General features: G+C 47.1%; 1 protein-coding gene across 5 annotated transcripts in view; it reads right to left on the minus strand.

The window, feature by feature from the left end:
* Positions 1 to 15,645, minus strand: part of WHRN (whirlin) — a 115,982-nt gene extending 100,337 nt beyond the window's left edge. For 2 of the 5 annotated variants that reach the window (XM_083597256.1, XM_083597254.1), the window contains exon 1: positions 13,912 to 15,645. In XM_083597256.1, the coding sequence (XP_083453382.1) occupies positions 13,912 to 14,733 (822 nt within the window). In that variant the 5' untranslated portion in view covers positions 14,734 to 15,645. The remainder of the gene's footprint in view (positions 1 to 13,911) is intronic. The other 3 variants (XM_083597252.1, XM_083597255.1, XM_083597253.1) reach the window with 3 other exon arrangements.
* Between the last annotated feature and the right edge of the window lie 3,552 nt (positions 15,646 to 19,197).

Below are 19,197 nucleotides of genomic sequence, written 5' to 3' on the forward strand. Positions count from 1 at the left end.
GAGACGTGGCAAACTTTTTAAAAAGACCTATCCTTACAACCCATTTGGACTATGTATTCTAAATATTTACCTTGTTATAAATATTGGGTCTCATTTTTAATATATCTGTCCACCCTAAAACCAAGGCCACCCCCTCCAAACATCACAAATATTTATTTGGTATTGACTCAAACATGCTTCTGCGCTTAATCCCTGCAGTGTAAATCTCACAGCAGGTGAAACTGCCTTTTCATTTATTGAGGCGTAACTTCATAGATCGATGGGAATCTGCCAGCAGATTTTAGAAGACAACTGCCACATCGAATTCGCCCTGCTTATTCCTGTGGGGTGTCATGTCACACAAACATTGAGGATGGATCTGATTGCCTATTCTCAGGAGGAAGATAGGTGGAGAATGGAGGATTAGGCAGCAGAATGTGCAATAATGAAATGGATATGGCAGGCGCAAGTAACAGCACTCATGAATAAACATCAGGAACAATGTAAATAATTCTGTGATTGCAGAATCCAAGCACAGAATCCAGCATCAAGGGTGTTATTCAGCCTTGGTTTGGTTTGGGGGTTTTTTTGTTTGGTGTTATTCATCTTTGGGTTGTTGTTTTTTTAATAGCACATTTTGCCCTTTAGTGTTGCAAAAAGCAGCCTGGAAATATATGGGCAGCGCCTGCTGAAATTTCAAAAGTCCCTGGAAAACTGTATTGACTGGCTCTGTATTGACTTGATCAGCCCTTCAGTGTCCTGCCACACAAGAACTACTGAAGCGGACTGATTTAGGCCAGTTTTGTCCCTCTTTTTAAGAGCACAGAGATTAAACGTAAACTTGAGAGTCTATGACACCTCGTCACTGCAAATGCCAAGATACCACAAAGTCTGGGTTTGTTTATTCTTGCAGGTGTTTAGGGGGGAGAATGGAAGTCTCAAGTTTATGAAAAATGAATTAGAGCACGTGCACACGGACACACACACCCCACAGCAAGCCCGTAATTAATCTCACATCAATACAGATATTGTTTCCACAGGGATTTTTGTATAACTCAATTTGAGCAGAAGGGGGAAATCATCAAAAACCATCCTTCATGGTGCTAGACATGACAGCTGTGCTTCACCTCCACTGTTGGGAGGCAATATGCCTCTGAATACCAGTTGCTGGGAGTCACAAGTGGGGAGAGTTGCTGCTCCACTCAGGTCCTCCTTGTGTGCTTCCTGGAAGCACTTGCCTGGTAGGGTTGCCATATTTTGAAGAGCAAAAGAGCACAGATATCCCTGGGAGACCTAACCCACCTCACAGGGTTGTTGTCCGCATGAAATGGGTGAGTACCACATTGGACGCCTTGAGCTCCCTGGGAGGAAAGTTGGACTAAATATACAATTAGCATTAGTAACAGCAACAACAATTATTACACTTCACATGGAGCACCAAATAGAAAAGGTTAACTAGCTTACAAACTCTCTGGGTCAGCGAGGGCGGGAGAAACTGTGAGGCTGCAAGAATATTTATTTTATTTTGAACATTAGTATGCTGTCTGTGTAGGACGCGGGTGGCGCTGTGGGTTAAACCACAGAGCCTAGGACTTGCCGATCAGAAGGTTGGCGGTTCGAAACCCCGCGATGGGGTGAGCTCCTGTTGCTCCGTCCCTGCTGCTGCCAACCTAGCAGTTCGAAAGCACGTCAAGTGCAAGTCGATAAATAGGTACCGCTCCAGCGAGAAGGTAAACGGAGTTTCCGCGCTCTGCTCTGGTTCGCCAGAAGCGGCTTAGTCATGCTGGCCACATGACCCGGAAGCTATACGCCGGCTCCCTTGGCCAATAAAGCATCGCAACCCCAGAGTCAGTCATGACTGGACCTAATGGCCAGGGGTCCCTTTACCTTTATGCTGTCTGTGTATGTGTGTGTGTCCAGGAAGCTTACCCAAAAATCACCTTCCCCATTTGTAGTGGTTTAGCCCACAACCCAATTCAACGGGTTTTCCAAATGACAACCACATGCTGTTGCATCTGCCTTCTCCCCTACGTTCTGCAGCGTCTGCCCCTCAGGACTCCAAACTTACCTGGCCATACAATACCTCCCTCCTTCCCCCTTTCACCAGCGGCGTCCTTACCCCCATTCCCCCATCACATTCCACAACCTGGCACCCACCCGACCAGAGTAGACCCAACAACAGCACCTCTCTCTAACCTCCATGGCAACTGCCACCAGCCCCATCAAGCGGACTCTCGCTCAAATCCTGTTTGAGAAAGGCGGGGAATGGGCAGATTACCGCCCGCAGTGCCTCCAAACCCGGCCTGCAACTTCACGTTCTCACGCCTAAGCGCCCGAAAGTGTTGCAAGAACAGAGACCCAAGTGCCCAGGGGAGTTGAGCAGCCAATCAGAAGCCACAGTGACGACATCCCTCCTTACCATTCCACTTTCAGGATCTGCGCCCCCTCCCTATCAGCACCCTCTCCCAAGTAGTCACCCAGCTACCCAGAAAGAGGAAGCGGGGGAGGTGGAACGGCGGGTGGGGGGAGCAGGCAGCAGAAACGCGCACCCACAGGCCACGCAAAGCCCCCTCGCCTTCCTCCAGAGTGTTTCAGTTAAGAGTTAGAACTTGCCATTTGACTTTTCAGTTCATTTCCTCACCCCACCAACCCGCCCCATGCCAGTCAGCCGTCGCCGCTTACCAGCCCCCTCACACCCTCAGCTTCTCTGCAGCCCTCCTGTAATGGATGATGGCGCCAGTCATGAGCACGCATGACTTTGGCTCGCCGCAATCGGGACAGTGCAAGCTCTGGGCTGCCAGAGGGAAAAGAGACCCCACCAGCTGCCCGCCCGCATCGTTGTCAAGGCAGGGAAACGGACCGCCAGCCATCCACACACACGCACACGAGCACGCCAGCGCCCAGGGCCGGATTTAGGTTTGATGAGGCCCTAAGCTACTGAAGGTAATGGGGCCCTTTATATGTCCAGCTGTCCTTCGTCAACAACAAATTGTCACTAGTTTTTGTGTTGAATATATGCTATATGGTAATTTCTGGACCTAATAGGTATCTAAAGCCATTTGCACATAACAAAATATGTATTTTATCAAGGTAATTGCTGAACTGAAATACAATTAAGAAGTATATTAATAGTGAAATGCACGCTTATTGCATTTATAAATTTTAAATTTATTGTTGTACATTGTTTTAAATGTTTGTTTTCCTTCTGGGATTGTACCCCCAAGAGTGTTTTATAAGCTGGTCTCCGACCGTAATAAATTATCTATCTAGTGAAATACAATTAAGATGAAGTATATTAATAGTGAAATAATTATTAATACATACTATTGCTGTATGTAGGTTTTATTTTATTTGTTTGTTATCTTTTATCTTGGAAATGTACATCCAGGGTTTTTTTCCCCTTTAAATTTTTTTGGGGCCCCCAAGAGAGTGGGGCCCTAAGCTATAGCCTGGTTAGCTTATACGTAAATCTGGCACTGCCAGTGCCCGGCCACTCTCTTTACTCACCACCCAGCCCCACACACTGGAGACTGAGCAGCTCACTCATCCTCTCTCTCGTGCACCCGCTCACTCCAACACAATGGGCACCAAGCGCACCGGTGACCCAGATGCACATCCAGAAAATAAGATTGTGCGGGGCAAGGGGGGGAAGTGTGCATGCCACAGAGGATGAAAGGGGTCAAATCACTGCCTGGGCTTCCAGTTTGGGGTGGGTGGGCAGTATATCTGAATCGTGTGCAGGCACACACAAACAAGCAAAGCCAAGAAAAGAAACCCAGACTTTCTGCCCAATTTAAAAAATCTGCCCGGACAGAAATTGTGACCCTGAAAACAATACGTGTCTGGAGGAAACCTAGACGTATGGCAGCCCTACTACCTGGCCACTATGAGAACAATAAGCTGGACTAGGTGGACCATTGCTCTGATCTTCTTACTGCTTTATAAATTTATCATAGCTTAAAAACAACCCTGTTAAGCAGGGGTGGCACATCCTGTTTGCCACTCTTGGGGCAAGATAGAAAGTGCTTCAACACCTGCCCTGCCACTTCCACTGGCACCACTGCCTCTGTGTCGCCTGCTGCCTCCTCCGCTGATCTTGTTTCACAAGTTCTCTCATATGGAATCTTGCAGGATTTTGGCAAGATCTCACTGGAAACTGGCACAAACGCCAGCACTGCTGGTGGTGGAACACCCACAGGGGTGCCACGTCAGAGGCTTTCACCACCTTGAGGCGGCTGCTTCCCCCTGCCTTTGTGGATGGGCCAGCCCTGCTGGGAAAGCTGACAAGGCACATCTACCCCAGCATCTTGTTTTCTCCAGTGGCCAATCATACACCTCTGAGAAGTTAGACGAGGGCTATGGCTCAGTGGTAGAGCATCTGCTTTGCATGCAGAAGGTCCCAGGTTCAATCCCTGCCATTTCCAGACAGTGCCTGTCGTCTCCAGGTAAGAGTGGTAAGACTGGGGAGTGAACCCTGCCTGAAATCCTGCAGAGCCACTGCCAGTCAGTGTAGACAATTCTGAGAATTGGAAGGCAGGAGGTCCTTAAGGCAGCTGCTCAGAACACTTTTGCACATTCCTAGCTTCTCTGAACATGGCAGCAATATGCCATTGCTAAGAGGGCCCATTGCAAGGGCTGGGAAGGAACAGAGAAAAGGAGTCCAGGCAGGACATGATATTAACATTGCAAGAATGCAATTAGTGTCTGTGTTGGGTGTGTGTGTGTGTGTTGCAATGTAAATAGCACCTAGGAAAATGATTGAACAACCACTGCCACACCCTGGGGATGGGAGAGAAATAAAAACATTCCTGTTCTGTCACACCATGCATCAAGGTGATAGGAAAGACCTTTCTCTGCCCAAAACCCACTGTGAATCAGAGAGGACAAAGCTTTGCTAGATAGACAGTGTCAGGCCCATGGGATAAGGTGGAGCATGAGCCAATGACTGGCAGGGAAAGCTAATTCTGGTTTTGTTCCCACCTCCCTCCTCCCTGCAAAGCTCTACAAAGGGAGACACTGAGACTATGAAAGAGGAAGCCGACACACACACACTGGGCTCATTGCAAGAAGGCAGGCAGACGAGGGCTGTCTGGGAGCAGGCTGAGGTTGTTGGGGCAGTGCTCCATTCATCCTAATGGACCAGCCTTTCTTTACTGCTGCTCTGAGTTGAGCTGTGCATCTTAATGAACTAATATGCATTCTTCCCAAGCTGTACTTCTAACTATCAGCCACTATCATCCACCCCACTGCAATTCTTTCTCTGCTAGCTGCAGAACACACACACACACCCCAGTGCAATAATTTTACTTGGCTTTTAAGTCTTCAAAAAGAAACCATCAGGGTTTTCTACAGGAAATCATATTCAATCAAAAATGGAGTGAGTTTCTTTCCAGGCTGTTAGTAGCATCCCATGTAAATCATTTTGATTCAACCAGCAAGAGACGTTCTAAAAGGCATGCCTTTAGACTGTGGACTCAGCTATACAGCTGCAAATAAAACGTTTTAAGTGTGTTCTAAGTGCAATATACAATGTGACACTAGATGGGGATGGTGATCCTTATGAAAAATTCAATGTGTTTGTGTGGTGTTTTTTTAAAAAAAAGCATTTTCAGAATGGTTTTTATATGTGCGTAGATTCAGCCTGGTTGTACAATGGGGTGAAATGGTCAGAAATGTTCTGACAGGAGAGCCAGTGATAGCCAGGAATAGCCAGGGCCTCCATTCTCCCACTGAACAGTTGACAATTTCAGAACCTGCTAATTCCCAGTCCCTGTTAAAATGAAGGGCAGCAGGCACTGGCCTCTGCCATCATCCAGGAGATAAAGGGTCACTGTGAGGCTGCATCCCCCAGCTCCCAAGAAAAATGGCAAAGGGCAGATTAGCCTGGCCAAATCCATTGATCAAGAGGAAGGAGCAGTTTCCTTCTTCCTGCCTGAAATAACCGGTGGCTCCAAATGCTGATTTGGACTCATCCATACTTCTGCTTGTCCCATGCCAAGAAAGCACAGGTCCAAGTGGTTTTGAGTTTACCCTGCTCTTTTCCTGGAGAAAACTCACTCTTTAGCTTTAGCAAACATCAATCTAGGAAAAACCCAATTGATATTTGCTTTGCTTGAATGCTAAAGGTTGGGTTTTGAGGATCCAGCAGAAGTCTGGATGAGCCCCAAGGCTGTTGGGTGTGTATATACGCACGAATATGTGTGAGTCTGTGTGAGAGAGTGAGTTTGGGGGCTCTTTATATTATCACAATCTGTTATAAGCTACACCATGAATGTGGTATATAGATCTTCAAAATTATTTCTTGGAAAGCAGAACAAGGTACAGGAAATCACAGTATTATTTTTTTTTCATTTCTAATTACTAAGCAGATTCAATTATATAGCAAGAATACTGAGCACCAGCATATGCTTAGCCATGTTCTTATCAGGTTCTCCAAGTATTTTATATAAATGCTAATCAGTCAAGCATTAACATCACATTTGGAGGGATAGCAAATAGAATCATTATCACTTTAGAATCAAGTAAGCTGAAGTGCATGATGTGGAACAGAATCCTTCCCTTGCACTTTCCCCCCTTCCAGCTTGTTGGCACAAAAGAATCCTTCTGACATCAGTATACCTAAGCTACTTTTGTCCAACATTTACCAAAGTGATAAATGCTGGCTATTGTAATGAAAGGTCATCTCTTTTATTGTTGCTGCAGCAAGTTCAGTTTGTGGGGTAGCTTATAGTGCCCAGGGAAGTTAAAGCATCACCTATGAGATTGCCAAACTGAAGCAGGGTAAGTTATGCATGTAAAGTCATAGACAAACCAGAACCAGGCATCAGTAATCAGTCTGAGTCCCTAAAAGGTGATCTATAGGCTAGGGGCAAAATTAGGCTTTATTTCACCTGGATTTGGCACACATACCCACACCCACACGGAGCCTCAATGGTGTCCCCCTGGAAGCTTCACCCAGGGCAAAAAAACCCCAGCTCCCCCCCCCCCGCCACACCGTAGTTACAGCCCTGCCATAGGCAATGACAGAAGGTAACAGCCCAAGGGTTAGCATCAGCTAAGTTATGGTATCTTGTACCAGGGGCCTATAGACCTGCGTTATTCCAGCAAAGACTGATACAGCCTATCTCTGAGGTAATGCCTAATGCCAGCTGTCAGTGCTGAATGGTGTTCTGAGAGACCCTTTGCTTGAGAAGTATGAAACCATTGAAGCTTAAGCTTAAGGGACCCAAATCCCAGAGGGGCCCCAGAACCACATTGCTTTTTTAAAAACCGGGTCCAGTTGACCCAATTGAGTTGCATGACTCAAATTGTTTGATTTTTTTGTTGTATATATTTCAACAATCCCAACGTTTGAGAGTCAGTATCACAGATGTTTTAAAAGGTTGTTGCAAATAAACGTGTTGAAGAAGATAACAGTGATTACCTAGACCTTGTTGCTGATTGTGAAGGGGACCCCATAAAAGTTCAAGCTCCGGGGCCCCAAAGTGTAGGTCTGCCACTGCCTTTTCTTCAGAGTCACACAGAGGTTTGGGCCTCTTGTGCATGCAATTCATCATGGGCGTGGGCCTGGGCCAGAATCTTTAGGCACCTGTCCTCTTAGGGTTTTTTTTGGGGGGGGTGGCTCTGTCTCTCTTGGACTCCACTCAGGCTTCATTCACTGGTAAACTGGACCCTATCCCAAGGCCCCCGGGCCTCAAGGAAATTCCCTGGAGTCAGCCTTGGCGAGCCTCACCTTGTACTCTCAGGATTGTCAAGGCTGATGACAGGAGACCCTGCCTGCTGCTTCAAGTCTTCAGTCTAAAAGAGGTGTAGTGCGTCCTCAGGAATTGGGTGTCCTGCTCAGAGGACAAGGCTGGGCATGACATCTATGTTGTTGGCACATTGAAAAAGACTAGGAGACTGGTAGATTGTTATACACAGGCTGAAACCTGTTAAGAAAGGAGAGAATGTATGAAAAGGAGCTAGCTTTTGCAAGCTGAGTGGCATCTCAATATACTTCTTTGTCATGTTTCACTGATGTACCAGATCATAAGAGCAGAAAGCAGAAGCAGCAACAGAGACCCATTTTGCCATCTCTCAAACTTCCCTTGCAGCATTTCTCAAACTGCTGTTTATAGGTGGTTCTGATGTCTTACTCTTTCCCCTTCACTGCCAAAGATGCTACAATTGTACTTCAGGCAAGATCGGTGGGTGTTCTGGGAACAAAAAAGACTCTTGGTGCATGTCTATTTGTGAGAACCTGGTCTGCAGGGTAACAGTTCATCATTCCTGACCAGAAGCAGCCTGTTTCTTCAGCATGACAAAAAGACCGGAACAAAGGAAGACAGACCACTGGTCCATCTAGCTCAGTATTATCTGAACTGACTGGCTGTGGCTCTCCAGGTTTGCAGCCAGGGAACATCTTCAATTGTACGTGGAGATGCTGGGGATTGAACAATGACTTTCTGTATGCAAAGCAGATGCCCTACCACTGGGCCATAGCCCTCCACCAAATATACAAATATGCAAAATATGCATTGTACACAAGCAAAAATGTACAAATATGCACCCAAGCCAATAGGAGCTTCTCCTGAGCAAATTGCACCCTCCCACTCCTAAGTTCGGGGACGCAGGTGGTGCTGTGGGTTAAACCACAGAGCCTAGGGCTTGCCGATCAGAAGGTTGGTCGTTCGAATCCCTGCGACAGGGTGAGCTCCCTTTGCTCGGTCCCTTCTCCTGCCAACCTAGTAGTTCGAAAGCACGTCAAAGTGCAAGTAGATAAATAGGTACCGCTCCGGCGGATAAGGTAAACGGCGTTTCCGTGCGCTGCTCTGGTTCGCCAGAAGCGGCTTAGTCATGCTGGCCACATGACCCAGAAGCTGTCCACCAGCTCCCTCGGCCAATAAAGCGAGATGAGCTCCGCAACCCCAGAGTTGTCCGCGACTGGACCTAATGGTCAGGGGTCCCTTTACCTTACTCCTAAGCTCAAATGAGCTGTCACCAAACTGCTGCTCATTTCAGTGGGATCTTGAACATAAGAAGTCCTAGATAGCTCGTGCTCCATTCCAGAATATTTTGAAACTTGCCTCTGTCTGGATTTGGGGCAGCACAGAAAGAACTCAGTTTTGATTACAGAAGAAACATTCTTCCACTTTTTAGAAGGACCATTCTGTCATCACCTCCCTAACTGAAATAACAAACATACTAGGATTGTTGTTTTGTTTAGGATACTTATTGAATAAGTGAAAAAGCTTTTTATAACTGAATCTTGGCATTTTTTTCTGAGTTCTTATGCTTCACAATTGCGGCTTGTGCTCATTAAGGTTGGTAAGGCAGAAGACAGGGAAGCCAACAATAGGCAGAGCCAGAGACAACAACAGTTGGAGGCAACCCATTCTAATTTCCTTCCCATCCTTCTTCCTGCTGAGTTCTGCAAGGAAAGAACTGAGACTAAAGAGAGAAATCTGATGGCCAGGTCCATTCCCTGGGCTGGTTGTAAGTAAGAAGGTAGGCAGGTGCTGGCTGAGAGCAGACTGAGTTTGGTGGGGCACTGCCCCATTCATTCGAATGGTCTAATGGACCAGACTCAGGGCCTACAACGCCATTAGGCTGGCACTTCACCTGCTCCACCATGATGGAGAAGTGGCACTGGCACTGACATAAATTTTGGCAAGATCTCACCCATTGCCAACAAGAATTCACTGAAATTATGTGAGATCTTGTGGAACGTGTGAGATCTCACCAGAAGCCAGTGAGCTCTCACCTGAAATCCACTTCTCTGCTAGCAGTGGGGCAGGTGATGTAGGTAGTGTGGTGGCTGCCACAGGCCAGAGGGGGCACTTCCCATTTTGCCTCAAGCAGCAAACTAGGATGTGTCACCTGTGACCAGACTCCAGTGCAATAAAATGTTGCAAAATCAAGTTCCAGTCAGCAAGCTTGCCCTCCTCCACTCCCCCTTCCAGCTGATTTTCCGTCTCTATTACCCGCAAACAATGATAACAGAGAATTCCATTACCACTGAAAGCACTCAATTCTCATTCATCTGTTTTGGATCTTCCCTTTAGGTCTCATCTCAACGAAAGATGGTTTGAACTTCTGCAAAGGTGGGAGTTGCTCCAAACCTGCTGATACCTCTCTTGTCTGTGGGCAGGTACCATTTGGGCTGAATAAGCATCAGCACACATTACCAAACATCAACAGAAGGAAAGATTATTGTGCTGAACAATGGTATACTTTGTGGGAATATTAATAAGAGAATTTATTTGCAGCCTATGATTATGATTATGCACTAATTATGAGATTAATAACTAGGCAATTTTTGAGGATTTTTAGGGTTTGGAAAATCTTCATGCGGCATAGGGGGACATAAGGGGGTGGGGGTAGATGGAATAAGGAGAAAGGGAAGGAGATGGATCACCCTGCCAATTGGCACAAGTTATTTGCCTATGACACCAGCTGGCACTGCCTTCTTCACTCAGATGATGGGGATGTACCTGGAGCAACTACTGTTGTTACTGGACAACCCCTAGATTATTGTCATGTATTCTGTATATTATAGATTCACATAAATCCCCCCCTGTGGAATGCCCTCCCATCAGATGTCAAATAAACAACTATCTGATATTTAGAAGACATCTGAAGGCAGCCTTGTTTAGGGAAGTTTTTAATGACTTATGTTTTAATGTACAGGGTACCTCGGGTTACAGATGCTTCAGGTTACAGACTCCGCTAACCCAGAAATAGTACCTCGGGTTAAGAACTTTGCTTCAGGATGAGAACAGAAATCGTGTGGTAGCAGCAGGAGGCCCCATTGGCTAAAGTGGTGCTTCAGGTTAAGAACAGTTTCAGGTTAAGAACGGACCTCCAGAACGAATTAAGTTCTTAACCCGAGGTACACTGTATTTTTAATCTTTTGTTGGAAGCTGCCCAGAGTGACTGGGGAAACCCAGGCAGATGGGCGGGGTAGAATTATTATTATTATTATTATTATTATTATTATTATTATTATTATTACTATTATTAGAGAGTTGGTAAGGACACAATGGTCATCTAGTCCAACCCCCATACAGTGCAGGAAACATAACTAAAGAATCCCTGGCCACCCAGTGATGGATGTTTAAAAACCTCCAATGAAGGAAAGTCCATCATTTTCTGAGGGAATCTGTCCCCCAGTCAAACAGGTCTTATCATCAGAATATTCTTCCTAATGTTTAGTCAGAATCTACTTCCTTGTAATTTGAATCCATTGGATGCTACCCAATGGAACAGCAGAAAACAAGCTTGCTCCATCATCCATATGGAAATACTTCAGATAGTTGATGGCTATTGTAACATCTCTCAGTCTCCTCTTTTCCAGGCTACACATCATACCCAGCTTCCTCAAATGTTCCTCATAAGGCTTGGTTTTCACCACTCTTTATCATCTTGGTCGCTCTCCTCTGCACATGTTCCAGCTTGTGAATATCCTTTTTAAACTGTGGCACCCAGAACTGGACACAGTACTGCAGATGGGTTCTGACCAAGGCATAATAGAGCAGTACTATTACTTCCCTTGATTTGTACACTACAGTTCACCTGATTAAGCCTAGAATTGCATTAGCTTTTTTATTCTTATAACGTTAACAGCAGGTATAGGAAAAGCTGTGCACACATTATTGGCTCAAAATGCAGTGAGGTTGTTACTTTTCTCAGTTCATATCAAAGTCAATTTGGTGGGCAGGGGGAATGCATCAGAATGAAGCATTTCATAAGAAAAGGGCAGGATAGATATGTATTGTAGCTAATGTTGTTCATCCCAAACCAGTGGTGGGACAGCACTGGATGCAGAGTAAATGGGAGCAGGTATTCAGTCAATGTCTAAACAGCCCAAGGGTGAATGGGAAGGGGGCTTTAATTCTCTCCTTGCCATACTCTGATTAAAAAATAACCTCTCCAGAGCCAATATTCATATTTCAATGAAAGTTTTCATTGGTGCCAATGGAAGCATTCATTGAAACTGAAATTCATTCATTCATAAAAAGGAATCCTCTGCCTTAAAGTAACTTGCTCCACAAAGCAGCTTTCAGATCTCTAAGGGGGGGGGACCTCCACGTAGCAATAAAATATGAAAGCACAAAATACAGCACAAGGAAACAATAAATCAGCATAAAAAGTGAAGTGCAGAAACTATTTTTAAAAATAAAATGGATCATAGAAGAATATGAAAACATAAAAAGATGAATACGGAACTGAAGAAGTGCAGCTTATTTCATTTTGTGAGATCCACCCTTTTTGTTGAATTTATATGTCTCTGTTCCACTAGAGATAGTTTAAATTGTTTTTATAATTGTCATGGTTTTATAACTGTAAATTAGGTTGTAACTCACCCTGGGACCTTATGGTAAAGGGCAGGTTCAAAAACCAAGCAAGCAAGCAAACAAACAAACAAACAAACAACAAGCCTAATTTTGGAAGGCTTGGGAGAAAATGAAAGATTATTAAACAAATGTCCAAAATGTGGCAATCTAACAGAAGAGAATGCCAGAGAACTGGTGACACAATGCTAAAAACATATGCTCAGGTAACAGTATGCTTTACCCACAGGGATACACAGGAACACAGGAAGCTGTCTTACAAGACCATTGGTCCATCTAGCATGGAATTGTATGCACAGACTGGCAATGGCTCTCCAGGATTGCTCGCAATCCTACTTGAAGATACTGGAGATTGTACCTGAGACCTTCTGCATGCAAAGCGGATTCTACTTTAGTGAGCCATGGCACTTTGGGGTATGCAGCACCATCAACAGATCTCTACGCATAAGACTAAAGGACAGGGATGAGATGTAGGGAAGAGGTGGCTTCTCAGATATCCTGGTCTTAAGCTGGATAGGGCTTTATGCCCCCGTAATAAAACCTTGAATTAAGCTCAGTAGCTAAAAATAGCAGCTTCAGAGAGAGGACTTTTATAAGGACTGTGGCAGCAAAGGAAGAGACCCCCTCCACACCCTAGCTACTATTTACTCATTCACTCATTCCCCTAGCTACTATTTACATTGCAAACACACATTGTTATATCCTAACCTTCCTTCAAGGAAATTAGGGTGACCTATAGCGGGGTTACCTCTGTTCTATCAACTTCCATGATTAATAGCTTTCTATTTGATTGCAACAACTCTGAAAGCTATGCCAGGCTGCAACCATGTGACTGGTTGAAGCCCCCAACTCCTGCCCATGTTTGCATTGGCACACCTGTGTCTGCCTGGTGGAACTGGGCTCCTTTGAAGAGATGGAAGGCATCTCTATCAGTGATCAGGATTGTGTAAGTTTCTTGATATAATCCCCTAATTAGTCTTCACTTTGGACTACAACTCACATTACTCCCGGGTGATGGAAGTTTAGTCCAAACCATCTGGAGGAAATCACCCTAGTGAAGGCTGAACTACTTCAACTTTCCTGGCCATGCTGTTGGAGTTGGAAGAGTTGGAAGGGACCCCAAGGGTCATCTAGTTCAACCCCCTGGAATGCAGGAATCATAGCTAAATAATAATTGACAAATGACCATCCAACCTGTTTGAAAACCCAGTGAAGGAAATTCACCACCTTCAGGAGCAGCCCATTCCACTGTCCAGCAGCTCTTAATGTCAGGAAAAAATTCCTAGTATTTAGTCAGTATCTCCTTTCTTGTAATTTGAATCTATTGATTTGGGTCCTATCCTCTTGAGCAGAAGAAAAAAAGCTTGCACCATTTCCCTTGTGTCAGCCCCTGTAGTCCAACAACATCTGGAGTACATCAGGTTGGAGGAGAGCTGCCATGTGCCCTAACCACTAGACCACCCTGCCTCTATCAACCACCTAGACACCTCAAGCAAAGTACTACAATTACTGGAAGTGACTTGGACCAGCAAAGGCAGAGGCTGTAAATGACAGTCCTAGATACCACCACCCTGTCAGCCTGTCTTGTGTCCCACCTTACCTTGACGGCTTCAGCGTGGGTCACCTTGTCCAAGGGCTTGTCGTTGACTTTCAGGATCTGGTCTCCCACCCGGAGGCCTTCCTTCTCAGCCAGGGAGCCTGGTTCCACCAGGGAGACATAGATCCCGACTCCGTGCTCAGAGCCCCCTCGGATGCTGAATCCTAACCCTTCCTGGGCCTTGTTCCTCCTGAGGATCACTTGCCTGATCTCCCCGCGGAGTTCCTCCAAGCCGGAGGCCCCCAGGGGAACTGTCCCGTCGAGTGTGGTGCTGAAATCCTGCAGTGACCTCCGCGAGGCGAGAGCGGGGGGCCAGAAGTGGCCAGTCTGAGTGGGAGACGGGGAGCGGGTGACCGGGGCTGGCGTCGGCAGGGTCCGTGCAGATCCAGCGCAGTCGAGGCCCGCGCTGCCGGAGCTGTTGGCAGGCAAGAAATCCGCCTTCAAGTAGAGCCCCTCGGAGGTGTACTGGTCGAAGAGCAGCTGGTCCGAGCGAGGGATGACCAGGCGCAACATGGGCAGGAGCTGCCTCTTCTCGGGGCCGTCTAGGAGGACTTTGAGGGTCTGCACCAGATCGAAGACGTTCCTCCGGCAATGATAGACGTTCAAGCAGTGGATAAACTGCTCCTTCTCCGCCTCGTTCAGGAGCAGGTTCAGCGCCCCATGAAGTTTCCTCACGTTGGCCGACAGCAGGCGGATTCCAGCTCCGGCCGCCGCCGCGGGCCCTAGCTGGCCCCCAGCCGCCGCGCCGCCGAAGGTGTTGGACTGGGAAGACGAGGCTGCGGAAGAGCACGATCCCAGAGACATGCGATCCAGATCCGCGCTCATGGCCCCCCCTCCCCAAGCGACAGGTCTTGGGCAGCCAGTGGAAGGCGCTCGCTAATGGGAGGGGGAGGAGGGAAGTGTCAGGACATCGGAGGGCAAACTCGGGAGCTGCTGCCGGAGCTTAGACGGGAAGAGGCTCCGGTTTCGAATGGGGCAACTCCGCTCTTTTCACCCTCCTTGGCCAGAGGGGAGAGCCGGAGGGAAGGACAGCCATAGAGATAGGGGAAGGAGAGGAAGAGGAGAGGAGAAATCCCTTCCGTTCTCCTCCTTCTCGGAGTCGCCGAGGGAAGACTCAGAACTTCGCGGTCTCTCCGAATCTTCTTGCCGAGTTTTCGCCACTTTTTACGTAGAGCGGGCGCGATCTGGGCTGGTTCCGAAACGCTCCAGCGCGGCAGGAGAAGTCACGGATCTTCCTACTCCTTCTGTAGATAAAAGGAGCTTCGAGGGTCTTCTGTGGTATATGATCCTCTCACCCTCTTGCAGGGAAAAGAAAAACACACACACACCACGGAGAAGTAGCGCTGGGGATTTGCGGTGTATGCGCGCCGGCGGCTCTTATGTAGATCTTCTCGTTGAGAGATCGCCTCTCTCTTTTTGCGCGTGAAGTCCTGGCCTCCCCAGTCTACTCTTTGTTTAATTTTGCGATTCGTCACAATATATTATAATAGAATAAACACGCGAAGCGAAGAAACAAAAATACTCGACGGCCTCTCCTGCTTTACACTCTTTGGTCTTTGCAAAGAAAAGTCCTTTCCTACGGAGCTGACTGCTGAGCTGATGCCGCTAGAGGAGGGGACGGAGGGAGAGTTTGCTAAACTGTTGAGCGGCTCTGCTCCGCCAAGCTGCCAGCCTGCCTGCCTGCTGGGGCCAGCCTCTTGGCAGCAGCTGCTCAGGAAGTGACGCGCCTTCTCCCGTTGCCTGGAGACGGTCCGATACAGTCCGGCTCAGTAGAGGTGAAGGTACTCGCGGAGGAGGAGGCGGGGCGGGCGGCGGGGAGCCAGGGCTCGCTGGCTGGCTGGTCTACCCAGGCGACTTGGATGGCAACACCTGAGGGAACTGCCTGCAACCATGACCTCCCCCCCCCCCGGGCCTTTAAAAGCTGTGCGGCAGGCGGAAATCCAACGGATGGAGTCTCTCGTCACCAGCTCCTCCTCCCGAAAGCTATACGAACTAGACGCTTGTCTGCTAAGCGGCATTCCGGTTAGCTAGGATACACCTCCTTACAGGGCACTCCAACATGGCAGGTGGAAAGCTGACAGGTGGAGCTTTTCTACACTACTTGCAAAACAACAAACAAACCTTTTCAGTACTTTATGAAGTTCTGTGAGGCAAGGATCCAGGTGACTACCATAACACAGTTGTGTAGCAGGCTTTTTAAAAAGTGAGGGCTAGAGTCTTGCTGCATTCATTGTTGTTGCTGTTGTTTAGTCGTTCAGTCGTGTCCGACTCTTAGTGACCCCCTGGACCAGAGCACGCCAGGCACTCCTGTCTTCCACTGCCTCCCGCAGTTTGGTCAAACTCATGCTGGTAGCTTCGAGAACACTGTCCCACCATCTCGTCCTCTGTTGTCCCCTTCTCCTTGTGCCCTCCATCTTTCCCAACATCAGGGTCTTTTCCAGGGAGTCTTCTCTTCTCATGAGGTGGCCAAAGTCTTGGAGCCTCAGCTTCAGGATCTGTCCTTCCAGTGAGCACTCAGGGCTGATTTCCTTCAGAATGGAGAGGTTTTTTTGCAGTCCATGGGGCTCTCAAGAGTCTCCTCCAGCACCATAATTCAAAAGCATCATTGAGTTCCTGCTTTTTATGGCCTTGGAGTTAAAGGAAGCCAGGCTAGTTTCAAGGGGATAAAGGCAGCTTCCAGGGGCAGCTGAGAAGGCAATTATTGGCCACCTCACTGCTCACTCCTAATTCTAGAAGCAGACTGCCTCTGAATGTGGAGGTTATACAGGGGAGGTGCATCTTTGAGACAGATCTGTTCACTCGAGCACTATTCATTTCAGACGTCTACTGACACCTCCAACCCAAATGTGTGGGGCACAGACTGTGGTTATAAGTGATGAAAGAAAAGCACTTTGCACATGCTCTCTTTGAGGATTGGGGTTCCATCAACTACAACCCACCACCACCAGGCAATGTGGTTTTTGGGACAGAGTGTCTGTTCTGCACAGAGAAGGTCCCAAGTTCGGTCCTGGCATCTCCAGGTCGGGTTGAGAATGTCCCCTCCCTGAAACTTTGCAGAGCCACTGCCAGCCAGTATAGACAATTCTGAGCTCTGAAGCTTGATTTGAACTGTCAGTACACATCATTTGGAGGGGACAGCACAAAACCTGGGGTTTGTAGCACAAAACAGCACAAGTCCTCTTGGGGGGTTTTGCCTGTTTGGAATGTGTCCTTGTACTCAGATAATGGTTCTTGCTTGCCTGGGTGGAGAAAAGAGAGACAATGTGGGAAGAAAGTAGCCTAGTGCACAAAGCTAAAATTTTGCATTTGTTGTCCCACCTACCACTGCAGGGCCAGCCCACCCACAAGGCAAGGTGAAGTAGTTGCCTAGTGCTGAGGATTCACAAGGGCAGCAGATCTGCCCTCCAAGCAATGCGTCACCTACTGCTGCCGCTGCTACCACAGTGGTAACAACAGATAGGACAAGCTCCTTGGAGGACAGATTTGCCACTCCTCAGCAGCCCCCACCCCACGCAGTGGCCTATTGGCAAGTAGGAGGAGGTGCTGCTGGTCTCCTCCCAACCTCGTTCCTGGTGTAGATCTTCACTCCCCACTTCTTCCCTGGCAAGGGGAGCACCATTTTGTGTTTGTCTAAGGTGCCAAAATGTATTGGGCTGGCCCTGCACCACTGGCAACTCGCCTCCCGGAAGGTTACCCAGATATGAATGTGACTTGTGGCCTGAAAAACGGTTCTGCGCTCCTGCCCCGGATTGAGCGCAACCATTTCCCCTCCCTGCCACAGTGTATAACTAAGAAATAGTTGCCATTAAAGCTATGGCTGAGCGTACGCAAAGAAAGCTAATCTTCTTGAAATTTGTGTTTTATGTTCCCTAGCTTGGGCTGCTTAATTACAACAAAAAGCTTTTGTACTTACAGAGCACTTTCTGACTCTGAAGTGCTTTTTAGAAAGAAGGGGGAAAGTCAGGCAATTAGCCCCTAGAATGCCGTATCTACAGGAGTGTGCACTGCGGGTGGGGAGGGCAGGAGTAAGTGTGTTCTAAGTGACTATAAAAGCAGGTTGGCATTTTAATTTCAATTCCGGTTGGGCAAGAACGATTAAATGACTGTCAGAGGCTCTGCGTGGCATCAGCAGTAGATGCAGGGAGCAAGACTCCCCACTTCGTCCCAAGTTATCACCATGCCACCTTGCTAGTACCGATTTGGAAAGCTTTTTCATTTGTAGTCATTAAGTTCTCCTAAAGCTTAGCCAAAGCCTGCTTCCTTGCAATGGTGGCAGTCCTTCCTTCTTCTTCTTCTTCTTCTTCTTCTTCTTCTTCTTCTTCTTCTTCTTCTTCATTTACTGCCCTTCATCCGAAGATCCTAGGGTGGTTTACAACAGAAAAATACAATTCCCACCTGAAGTCCCCATCTGAAGAGAACCCCAAAGGAGCGCAGAGTTCAGCATCATCCTCTGTCAAGTATTTTGACAATGCATTCCAAGAGAAAAATTTCCATTTGTATGTACTTTGAAGAGCCACCCAGGAAACGAAGAATACACTAGAATCAAATTATTGCAGTCTTTGTATATTCTTCAATTAATGCCCTTCAGACATTTGAAGACAATCTTAGATTGCACCCTCACCATACATTTAAAGCTCCTTTATATCACATTACGATGGTACCACTTTCCCAGCTTAGACTAAGCCTCTCACCATATGCTAATTCATTGCTCAAGTTTAGCACTCAAATTTTAATTAGCAGAGAGGTTTTTGTTTTTAAACAAGGCACCCAGAGATCCAATGGAAGGTTTGATAAAGAATACGGTTCTCTACATAACGCTCTTCCTGGCATAGAATAAAGCAAATTAAATTGCAACTAGAGAAAAAGTGACCCAAAGTAACCTACAAACACTATGTAAACACTAAAACCGATCGCAGCAAACACAATAGAAACCTTAAAAAGCACATCTATGCAAATAAAACTCAGGTCTTACAGTTCCTGCTCCACACGTATGTGAAACCCTTCATATTAAGGATGAAAAGCCTGGGTGAAAAAGGAAAGAGTCTGCATGACACCTAAAATTAGATAAAGATGGTGCCAGGTGAGCCTTCCTAGGTAAAGCATTCTTCTTCTTCTTCTTCTTCTTCTTCTTCTTCTTCTTCTTCTTCTTCTTCCCCTTCTCCTCCTCCTCCTCCTCCTCCTTCTTCTATCACTCGTAGCTGAGTAAGATTGTCTTCCATGAATATGGTCTTAACAGTGTGTCCGTAAGTGACTATAGAGGCTAATTCTGGATCCGCACATCCTTTCTAG

Source organism: Podarcis filfolensis (genome assembly GCF_964270895.1).
Source record: "Podarcis filfolensis genome assembly, chromosome: Z".
Taxonomy (NCBI): Eukaryota; Metazoa; Chordata; class Lepidosauria; order Squamata; family Lacertidae; genus Podarcis; species Podarcis filfolensis.